Source organism: Anopheles darlingi, chromosome 2 (assembly GCF_943734745.1).
Source record: "Anopheles darlingi chromosome 2, idAnoDarlMG_H_01, whole genome shotgun sequence".
Lineage (NCBI taxonomy): Eukaryota > Metazoa > Arthropoda > Insecta > Diptera > Culicidae > Anopheles > Anopheles darlingi.
The window spans coordinates 38,252,671-38,263,736 of NC_064874.1; the positions used below are offsets into that span (position 1 = coordinate 38,252,671).

Sequence of the window (11,066 nt, forward strand, 5' to 3'; positions counted from 1 at the left end):
TGGAATCGGATTAGAATCCGAATGCAGGCTCTTGAACTCATCCTTGACATCCTTAAGGAACGAAGGTGGATGACGGTTTTTTGACATGTGGGGGGACATTCAACAGAGTGAGCAAACGTCAAACGGTTCCAACGACCGTCGGTGTATCCCTTCCGAGCTGGGTCAACTCATTTACCGACCGAGAAGCACCCTTCCGATGATGATATCCCGTCCCGTCCGTCCAGCACCGTCTTCGTCTTCAGTCTTGTTTCGTACCAATTTCCAACACATTCATCGCTCGCCATGCCCTGGTGCGATTGCACTAGTTAAAGATTCAACAGCAACCGACGATGAAGCGTCATGAGCTCCCGTCTGATCCCGTCTGGCTCCCTACAGCCGTTCATACTGTTCGCAGTCACCTACCAAACGATGCTGTGGGGCCACCCTAACAACACACACACGCTAGTACACACTAGCACACATAACCATTCTTTCTACTTGATGGTCTATCGTTGCCATCCTGGCATGGCATCCTGGCAACCGACGATCGGAGAGAGAGAGAGAGAGACTTTGGAAAATCAAAAGAACCAAAGTAGCCAACGACTGGGCTAGCGGGCCCCGAGGAAGGAAGTGCTGCCAAAGGGGAAACCCGAAAAGGGAAACTACTTCACTTCAATCGCATTACGCCACAGACGACCTAGAACTGTCGACCAGCAACAGACAGGGCCCCCCCACCTTCCCTCCATGAAGGCATCTCCCCAGCAGCTGTACGTCTGCGGGCAGTATTGGCTGTGGGCATGCGTCTGTTTTGTTCCTTTTCAAGTGGCTCATCAACCTACCACCCGTCACCCGTCACTTCCTCACATGTTTTGCCACCAACAGAATCAGGAGCCCCCGGTCGGTTCGACCGGAGATGCAGCCGATTCCCTTCTCGCCCGGTAAGTGCATCAGTTACTGTGTTGGCCCTTTTACTGTGCTTTGGTTCTTGGGACGATGATGGCTTGAGGTGCCTTTGATAGAACGTATTAATGATTGCTGGCCGTTCGGGAGCGAACCGTTTGAAGTGAGGTGGTCGATGTGGGTTCCGGTGCGACGACGTGCGAGGAATATGGAAAATTCATCCAATGTTTTCACCGATCAATGCACACCACCAGGACCATCTCGCTCTTCTCCCCCTGGTACTATATTTACCGTTCAATACCCTCGATACCCGGACACAGAAACCTATCATCAGGCAAACTCTTTGGCAGCCAATCCGTCTGTATGTGTCCTTTTCAGCAGTAGGAAGGAAACACCGGGGGAAGCGAGGTGATCTTGGGGCGATTGAATGCTTCTCCAGGTGTAACTGGCATCGTTCGAGCAATGTGCCATCATGTCCTTCACTTTTGTGTACACGAAATCAAATATTTAGAAAACAGTACGTGGCCATAGCCCGTACCGTACCAGTTGCTACTTCATTAACTTCAACCTTCCATCGATAAGAGCATTAGAACGCACCTCACCTCACGTACTACTGACTCCTGGTATGGCGACCGGATTGTACGCAGTCCCTGCCGGTCGGTTATGCCTGTCGACGACGAGCTCACGAGGAGATGTCAAACATATGACACTATATTGTCGGATATCATGTTCGCACAACGCACAACGCATGCATGCATGCATGATGAAGCATGATGGTGTTCCGACACTCGAAAGAAGGCCTCATCCTCGACAGGGCCTAAGGTGTCCGGATGCCGTCCCGGAGAATCATCCATTAGTATGACAAATTGATAGCAAAACTGCATACATTAAACTGGACACTCTTCGGCACCCCTTTATGCTGTTCAAAAACGTTCTAGTTAACGAGAGCGACGTTCCTTGGTCTGGCCGGATCGCTTGTCGCTCGCTTTGAATGGCTACCGCCCTTGTCTCAATTGGGATTGGCGTCTTCGTCGTTGTGTTGTGCAGACACAAGTAATGTCTTTGATTGTATTCGCTCGTCTTATTCGGCCTGTGGTCGTCGTCGTCGTCGTCGTCGTCGAGAAATAAAAACTCAATATCATCTGGCTGGCATCTGGGCCCGGGGCTCCGGGGTCCGCAGTCAGTCCGTTTCAGTTGATTGTGCGACACCGTGACCGTCCACCAATAAAAAAAAACGCAGCAAAGCGGACTGTCCCCAGGGGAAAACGCACAATCGTAATCGCGGAAGGGCGATCGTCCCGGCCGGGGTAAGGCCCTGGCCGGTGGCCGGGCGATTGAAGGAACTTCATTAAAATTCTAAACGCAAGCTGGCAGGACCGCATTGACGCCACCAGGGACCATCACCCATCCGGGCACCAACCAACCCCGATAGTGGCTGGCTAGCTAGCTAGCGGCAAATGGCAATGGGATTCAACTTTTACAACCAACGCAGCACCAGCGCCACCACCGTTACGCCCGCCACCACCGTCATAAACTGTAAGGGAAAAGAAAGAACGGGAAGAAAATTCCACAACATGTACATGTCCCTTCTATCCACAGTCCCCACCGACCGGTCCGGTCAACGCAACAATCGGCCCGGTCCGGCAAGGGACGGGGGTGGTAGGGTACAAGATTTCATCTTTAAAGAAATGGTCCGAGGCCGAGAAGTTCGGCCTGTTGCTAAACCCTCATCAACTCGTTTCATACGCGTAGCTCACATAAATATAAGGGCAAGAAGGACCACCGGTTTGTGTTTTTTTTTTGTTTTTTTGCCACCGGAGAATCTTGAGGTTCTTTGGCATGGCCATTCCCTCCTCGCTCGCTCGCCCGTTCGGACTTTCGCAAGACGGAAGCCAACGGTCCGGTGTTGCGGTCCGGAATGGTTTGTCGATTTGTTGATTTTATGTTTCGGCTTTAACAGGCCCGAACGGGCTGACTTCACGCCGGTCACGCGTCCACCATTAGAACGGACCCCCCCTCCGGTCAGTTATTCCCGGACGAACCGTGTTGTGTTTTGTAAGGTCGTCCTGCCTGCACGACGACCGCCCATAAACCGGATGAAACGATGATGCGCTGTCAAGTATCGTCGTCGCACCGAATATCCATGAGGAGTCGTTGCAGAGAAAAGCGACACAACACTGTCCACAAGTCCAGCGCCATTGGTCTCAAGTATTCCAAGAGCAGTATGTGTGTGTGCGCGAGTGCAGGGGTAACGCAGTTAAAAGTACTCATAAACCAAGCAGGCGTAAGATTATCGGACTACTGCACGTGCAACAGCACCAAGGAGCACCGGCGAACGGGAACAGGGAACAGGGAACTGCGGCTGGCGCTGGCAACTCATATCCCCCGTTGGCCAAGGTCGTCACACCATAAGCTAAGGCGCTTGGCCACGGTGGCCGGAAGCAGCACGTTCCATACGTTGCTCCGTGCCGTGTGCCTCGATCGAGATTGCCGCTTGACGCTGGCCCGGCTACTACTCGGTACGGTAACCAATGGCAACGCAACGCGGTAAACTTACGGTACAGAACTTCTTGTAGCTCCCTTCGCCATTGTTGCCACCCATCGCCGGGGACGTGACGGTGGTCCCTCGGTGGCGATTAAAAGCGAGGATCCCGCGGGAGATTCCAACGACAAAGCAGAAAGGTCCCGTCGTCAACTCGCTCTCGCTTTCGCCAGTTGCTCGCTTCCTTCTGTCTGTCGCTTCTCATTAGGTCTTTAGGGGAGGTAGAGGGTCTCTGTTCCACTTTTTGCAAGCGCTCTGAAAGTATCCAGGAAGCGCGAATCGGCGGCTTTCTCGGCGCCATTATTTTAACTCCAGCTTAACAGACTCCCGGGTCCGGGTTAAACGTGGCGTAGCCTAGCCCCCCTGCTAGAGAAGGTGAAGGGCGCGTCGCGTGACCCTCAGCTATATAGTGTTGACTTTGGCAGGCCGAAATACCCATAAAAGCATTAGTCTAATGGCGAAAATGGTGCACACTTGTTCACTCGCACGGGCGGGCACCTTCGCTTGCTTCCGGATAAGAAGACACCGGATCATAAAACGATGTGTATGCGAGAGAAAGAGAGAGAGAGAGAGTGGTTAGTTGTTTACCAGCATCTTGACACATGACACCCTATACCCACTACGCGAACTTCCATCGGTCCGTTACGAGCTTACGTGGTAGTGTAAATTGTCGCCCGCCCGGAACTGGTGACGAACCTACTGCTTCGGTGGTGCGCTTTATGCCAAGATTAGACGCTCAACCTGCAAGACGCTGAAGCAAAATACACATCCTTGTGGTTTGCCAGTTTGGGCAGCCAATATAGAAAGAGAGTAGGTGCGTGTGTGTGTGTGTGTGTGTGTGTGTGTGTGTGTGTGTGTGTGTGTGTGTGTGTGTGTGTGTCCGTGTTTGTGAAATCCTCCTTTGCTCCTTCCCCACTCGCGCGCAAGGAACAGCTAACCTACGGTGGCAGGTAACTTTACGCTCCGTTGCGCGAAATAAAGGCACACCAAATGTGTAATGAAGCGCAAACGACCTGACATCATATCAACAGGGCTTCGAGGATACCGGGCCCAGGGCCGGTCCGTTCCTGCGTACCGGCATGGCACCGGCACCGATGGCAAGTGCCGTTCGGTGTGAATAATACAACACTCGAGCCGTGGTCGGGCTTTACTGCATTACCGTGCACGTCCCGCTGCCGTGGCTAGTGGTTTGGTTTTAGCGGGAGCACGATTTGCGGCCGATAGTACGATGCGGTACCTCAGGGTACGTATGACGTATGGACGTATAGATGCAGCTTATCCCGGACTGCCCCGAACGTTCCTAGATCCCAATATTGTGGCTTCATGTTTGACATGACGGTTGTACTCGACGAATACTGGTCTTGATGGTATCACCAATCTTTGATAAGCTTCATTGATGTTGAGAATGCGACGAGTAGAAATAATCACGAGTTACGAGAATCTATTAATACATAGAACGTGCGCAGGAGAGATCAGTGTGTACAACAACACTAACAAGGGATCGCCAGATAGTGTAAGATCTAAAACCTTTGAATGGGAACGCAAAACAAAAATGGACCGCCAATAAGGAATATTCCCCAACTCCGATAGAGTTCTACGCGAGAATACATAACGGGAAGGAAGACGTGTAAAAATAAGGCAAATTCAAGGAGTTAGCAAAAGCGTCCAAATGGACACGTCGAGAATATACTAATTTCTCGACGAACGCTGAAAATCTTAGGAATAAAATCATTTGCATATTAGTTCGCAAACGAACGAAGTTGAGTCGTCTTTCTCCTCTTCAATTGGAACTAGCTTGTGCCTTGAGGAGAATATCCTTCGCCGTCTACCTTCCGGGTTGCCAATCGCCACCAATTTACAATGTATTAGTTTCATTCCTCATGACTCGTAAATCTGGGGAGAATAGCCAGGAAGTACTCATTTTATATTACATTTTTTTTTAAATGTTCCGTTAGTGAAAATACCTGATAAATCCATAGAAGAAAAAAAACCAAACCCAGAACAAACTTTTCGTCCAAACACATACTTGCTGACGGACGGACGTTCGCTTTTATCACAAGAACTCCAGCAGCTCCATAAGTCGTCTCCTGGTCATCGCCGGTCATCCCTCTTTCAATCATTGGACAACCACCTTTATCGCACCGTGGCGGGTGCTGTCAACATGCGCAACCCCGCTCAAACCCTGCGAACGCAATAGTGCAGCACCCCGGCCCGGTCCAGCCAATCCCGCGAGCCAGGCATTGTCACCCCAAAAAATGGTGAAACCGCGAACCGCTGACCACAGCGGGGACCCGGCCAGAACCGTGCCGGAGTCAATTAAAATGCAAATGAGCGACTGGAATAAAATTCTCCGCAATCAGCGCAGTAGCGACCACGCGAAAAGGGAAAAGCCGAGGGTCCGAGATGCGACGGGCTCGCGGCTTACGTTGGTGACCGATCCTAATTCATTAAAGGTCCAAACACCGCAGCACTCGGTAGGGCCCCGTCCCCGTTGCCTTCCGGCCAGGTGTTTCCTCGAATGACCCCACCATATGACCTGTCATTCATTAGCTAATTTGAGCATACAGCGGACACGCGGCCAATGGTTCACTGGTGTGGAGGGCAAGAGCCTATGCGCTTGTTGCGCTTGTGGTCGAGGCGTACGTGATCGTCCGTTTTTGGATATTGCTGTATCATTTAGAGCCAGCTTGAGCCAGTCTCGCAACGGAACACGGTAGATTCATTCATTCATATCCACGAGGGAACTTGTGGTTACTTGCTGTTACCTTCGTTAGCATCTCTTTGCTCATTGCTTTCAATTCAATTCATCTGTACGGTAGAGTAACCATAAACCAATCCACAGTGGTTCATAGACTTATTAGTTGAACCCATTTTTCCCGCAACCAATGAAAGGATGCAAAAAGACGCATGTGCTTAGCTTATCAAAATGCAAGTTAATACCTTGCTGATTTCTTCACTGCGCCATCTGAGAACCATCCTTTCACGGCGTAGCAAGGAGCAGACAATGAAAGATAATCAATTCTAAGGGCCATTGTTCTCAATAGATCTCAATTTATTTATCCATCCTCGGAATTCAATTAATTAGCAGCAATAGCATAAAAAATCCAAGAATTCACATGTACCTAGTCACCACAACCACCTCAGGCAACGTCGCGTGTCGGTTGGGTGGGACATTAAGTGGGTGCACTTATCCTCCATTTACTGAGGGCTCAGGATGCAGCTTAAGACGAAGTGCTGGAAGCGAGATAATGGAACTTTATTTTAATTGGCATTGTGCATTTTTCTGCTTCTGGGCGATTTGCTTCCTTCCTCTGTTGCGAACTGTGTACAACCAGCATTGTTGTTCAATCGTATCAGATTGTTCGATGAAGATGATACCGGATACACCGCTGACTTGCAAACGAACAAATTATGGAATTTATTAACATCATATTCAAATATTCGATTACATTGGAGCACAATGCCATTTTGAAAGCCAAAATTTAAAGAGTAATAAAGCATATTACAAAAACCAACATTTCAGATGACAGCATGTCTATCAACAAAAGCTGGTCAAAGCTAATCCCGCTTCCGGAAAATTCAGTTCAATGGAACTGAATCGTGGTTTTCTGCTTTTCTAGCCGCAGTAACATCTTTAAAGGACAGGAACATCGCTTCCGGATGTTGCAACGGAAGCGAATGGTTGACCGCCGACCTACTACGGTGTTCTTCATCATGTTACGGCTAGACGTGATGTGAAATATAAGAAGAGGAAATTGAATAAAAAATATTTTAAAAAATACTGGGATCACGCTGCAAATCATCGCCTTTAATTTTACCGTTTAAATCGAACCAAAGCAGATATTGGATCATCAAGGATCGCTTTTACATCAATTTCGTCTATAACAGTTTCGATAGGTTACATAACGGTTACATAACATATACACGCGCATACGCGATATACATACGCGGTTATTGATGATTGCTAGTGGCTTCGATACCTCTTATGGCACATTTAATTAGGAAAGAATAGTTTCCTAGCTATCTTGAAGGAGGGTACCACCTTCTCCTTCCTTAATAATTCGGATTAAGGTGATCTTCCCTTTTAGATACCCCTTTGGGTAATCAGAATTGGCCCTAAATCCTTAAAAAATACTAGAAATGAGCCGTACAGGTCAAATCAAAGTTTTGCTTTTATTAATTCGAACACCACTGTAGTAGGCTGTGCCAGCCATGCATTGTCTTTTTTATTTCGGCTCTCGGCGATCCAAGTGCGCATTGCTTCGATTCGATTCTCTCGTTCGCCGGTGTTCTGATCGTATTCGCAGTATTTTGCGCAGGTTGTTTAAGGATAAACCGTCGCGAGATAGAGTTCTATCACGTATCCGGAGAGGCTTTCTGTCCTGGTGATATCGGTAATGTCCTTATGGTTTATTTTCTACATTGATTTTCTACAATAAGGTGCCTATTCCCGGCAGGCGTTACTTAACGCCTCAGTCGTGTTCAACGATTTTTTGAACAAAAACGATAAAAACGAAATCTACCTCGAGACCAAAACGATAAAAACGAAATCTACCCCGAGGCGAAAATGAACTTTTTTGGTTCCCAACTCGACTTTTTTGGTTCCTAACTCGACTTTTCAAAAACTGAACTTGACGCAGAGCTTTGGGTCAAATTCCCGTTAAGCACGGACCCAAACGCAAGCTTTACAGTGAAGATCAATAAAATATGAGCATTTTAGCAAAATGTAAAAATCAAAATTCCAAGCGAAAAATATGGTGTACGGCCCTGTGTCGTTGTTTTGGCTTTGAGGTTAGAGACTAAAGTTCGCAGTTAATAAGGTAGGATTTTTTTAACTTTTTTCGTGAATTTCGCGATAAGATAAGGGAGATAAGAGCAAATTCGAGGTCCAGAAAGCTGGATTCAATAGCCATACTCGGGTGAATCTTTAATCGAGTTAAAAAAAGTTTATAAACTTGCGAAAAAAACATACCGGCAAAACGAGCTTTCGACCCCGGTAAATCCGTTCTAAAAGGTTCCGTTTTCTTCATCAGCAATGGCCGGAATAACGCTCGTATCGTCGAACAAAGTATTCGGCGGATTGCAAAAGGTGTACTCGCACCAATCGAAGGAGCTGAAATGTGAAATGAAATTCGCAATCTTCCTGCCGCCGTCCGCCGAGGACCGCAAACTGCCGGTGCTGTTTTGGCTCTCGGGATTGACCTGCAATGAAACGAACTTCATCCAAAAAGCCGGTGCCCAACGGTACGCGGTCGAGCACAACCTGATCATCGTTTGCCCGGATACGTCGCCGCGAAATGTAGAAATACCTGGGCAGGACGATTCGTGGGACTTTGGATCCGGTGCCGGGTTCTACGTAGACGCCACGCAGGAACCCTGGTCCAAGCACTACCGTATGTTCAGCTACGTCACGGACGAGCTGGTTGAGCTGGTCAACAACAATTTTCCGACGCTCAAAGACAAGCTCAGCATCTCCGGCCACAGCATGGGCGGACACGGTGCACTGATTTGTGCGTTGAAAAATCCCGGACTCTACAAATCGGTATCGGCCTTTGCTCCGATCAGTAACCCCACCAAATGCCCGTGGGGCGAGAAGGCATTCGGTGGTTATCTGGGCTCTAGCGATAAGGAGGAATGGAAGCATTGGGACGCCTCTGAGCTAGTGGCCGGCTACAATGGTCCACCGCTGGAACTGTACCTCGATCAAGGCTCGGAAGATAGCTTCCTCAAGGACGGTCAACTATTGCCCCAAAATCTGGTCGATGCTTGCCGAGCTGCCCAAGTTCCGTGCGTATTGAATATGCGCGAAGGGTACGACCACAGCTACTTCTATGTGGCTTCATTTATCGGGGAGCATATCGCCTACCATGCGAGGCACCTGCAATAGCAGTTGACACTTTTCACTGCCTTCTTCATGGAAACGCACGCTGCAATCAATCAAATTGATGAATAAATAAATGTTTTGCATTTTATTCTTCTTTTATGCTTAGTCATCATCCACTGTCCACTTCTCGTTAGGTGAGGGTCATTTCTTCGGTGGCCCTCGCAACTCGTGCCAGTAGCCAATGAAGCGTTCCCGAAGTGGCCACAAGTTCTGGGCGCCGAAGAAACACCAAAACAGTCCAAATGCCGCTCCACCGAGATGTGCGGCATGATCGAAAATTTTCCACCCCATCAATACGCCCGCCAAATCGATACCCATTATCACTTTGATAGCCTGCAAAGGAAAGTAGGTGATCTATCACGATCTAGGGGCCTCCGGGGAGCACTACACTTACCGCTCCGGCAGAGAATGTGTACATTGGAAGGAACAGAATGCTTAGTTGCGTATCGGGGTACTCGCAGCAAACATAGGCCAATACACCCATGATGGCACCAGAGGCACCTAATGATAGTCCCGGTTGCCGTGCGAGCGTCTTAAATACGTGGCTGGCGAACGAAGCAATCACCCCGGCACTCAGATACATTCCCAGGAACTGTTCCCGGCCCAGCGTCGCAACGGCAGCATGAGAGAAGCTGTGCAGCACGTACATGTTAGCCATGATGTGCAGCAAGGAATAGTGGCTAAAAGTAGACAAAAACATGGGCCAGCAGACCGCCTCTGGTAAAGGGAAAGGCACCGTTAGTATTTACGATTTCTTCCAGCAACCATTTTGTCGCTTACTTGCTGCCGGGTTGGAGGCAAAATATCGGACCATCGTTGGTGCCAGGCTCGGTATTCGCCATAGCCCGTACACGATCGCGTTGAGGGCGCAGATAGGTGCAAAAACCCGCTCACCGGGCGACAGTTTGTTCCACCAACCGGTTACCTCTCGGCGCCACTGGTCCATCTCCTGGCGCTGCTGTTTCGCCCGCTCCCGGAACCAATTCAGGCTCAGTTTGCTACGTAACGCCTGCATCGCCCGCGACCGTATCGTCTCATACTCCCAGATCGTCACTCCGGCGAAAGTTCCCGTCGTAAACTGAAACCGAAAAGAAGCAAAACGTGAAAAGCAGGAATGATGGCTCTCCAGATTAGCATACCGCCACGGTAAACAGGAACGATCGCCAGATGGTTGAGGGATCGATGTACCCCGATTCTATAGCAATTCCCTGCACCTGTGTTGGTACGATCGTTTGCTTCGGAGCGAAGGATTCCACCCGGGGGTTGCGGCCATTCCGGGTGTAGCGCAGTATCGCCAGTTGTCTATCGGCACCGACGGAATTCAGTATTTTGCGAGGATATTGAATTAGCGAGTGGCACCTGTTCAAAACCAGAACGAAATTAGCGAGAACGGTGGCGGCTGGAGTCGCTTGCACGTGACCTACCTTATGATGGACGACGGGATTTCCCGGGAGCTCAAAAGCCGGAAAATCATTTTTTACTTTCCCACAACCGGCACCGAATTCAAAGTTTCCGCATTTCCCTGTTTCGGGCGTGTTGTGATTACACAAGTTTCCGTATTGACCAATTTCGGTGTACATTGCGCGCCGCATTTCAGCAGCAAGCATAGAAATGGACGCTGACTGTGGTCCATCTCCGACAACCGCGTCGAGCGAATTTCTTTCTACTTTCGCTGATTTTTTGGGATTTGTCTACCAAATCCCGAATTTAAAGGGAATAAATTCAATTCCTCTCCGTACATAACCCGAATTTTTTCGCAAC

The 11,066-nt window shown here is 49.2% G+C and overlaps 2 protein-coding genes across 2 annotated transcripts; one reads left to right on the forward strand and one right to left on the reverse strand.

Annotated features, from left to right (window-relative positions):
* Nucleotides 1-2,336: 2,336 nt before the first annotated feature.
* On the forward strand, nucleotides 2,337-9,393 carry LOC125948597 (S-formylglutathione hydrolase). The gene is made up of 4 exons (XM_049674823.1): nucleotides 2,337-2,415; nucleotides 2,479-2,538; nucleotides 3,162-3,398; nucleotides 8,455-9,393. The coding sequence occupies exons 1-4, from the start codon at nucleotides 2,337-2,339 to the stop codon at nucleotides 9,306-9,308; spliced, it is 1,230 nt and encodes a 409-aa protein (XP_049530780.1). The 3' UTR covers nucleotides 9,309-9,393.
* On the reverse strand, nucleotides 9,373-10,850 carry LOC125948603 (presenilins-associated rhomboid-like protein, mitochondrial). The gene is made up of 5 exons (XM_049674831.1): nucleotides 10,730-10,850; nucleotides 10,445-10,664; nucleotides 10,086-10,383; nucleotides 9,700-10,022; nucleotides 9,373-9,638 (listed from the first exon to the last, which is right to left on the reverse strand). Exons 1-5 carry the CDS (start codon nucleotides 10,777-10,779, stop codon nucleotides 9,447-9,449), a joined length of 1,083 nt encoding a protein of 360 aa, XP_049530788.1. The 5' UTR covers nucleotides 10,780-10,850; the 3' UTR covers nucleotides 9,373-9,446.
* Between the last annotated feature and the right edge of the window lie 216 nt (nucleotides 10,851-11,066).

Bases quoted from the DNA above. Each gene is read 5' to 3' on its own strand.
- LOC125948597 (XM_049674823.1), top strand. From the start codon at position 2,337: ATGGCAATGGGATTCAACTTTTACAACCAACGCAGCACCAGCGCCACC. The intron at 2,416-2,478 runs GTAAGGGAAAAG...TTCTATCCACAG, and splicing joins CGCCACCACCGTCATAAACT to TCCCCACCGACCGGTCCGGT. The intron at 3,399-8,454 runs GTACGGTAACCA...TTTCTTCATCAG, and splicing joins GCTGGCCCGGCTACTACTCG to CAATGGCCGGAATAACGCTC.
- LOC125948603 (XM_049674831.1), bottom strand. From the start codon at position 10,779: ATGATTTTCCGGCTTTTGAGCTCCCGGGAAATCCCGTCGTCCATCATA. The intron at 10,665-10,729 runs GTAGGTCACGTG...GGTTTTGAACAG, and splicing joins ATCCCGTCGTCCATCATAAG to GTGCCACTCGCTAATTCAAT. The intron at 10,384-10,444 runs GTATGCTAATCT...TTTCGGTTTCAG, and splicing joins CGTTCCTGTTTACCGTGGCG to TTTACGACGGGAACTTTCGC.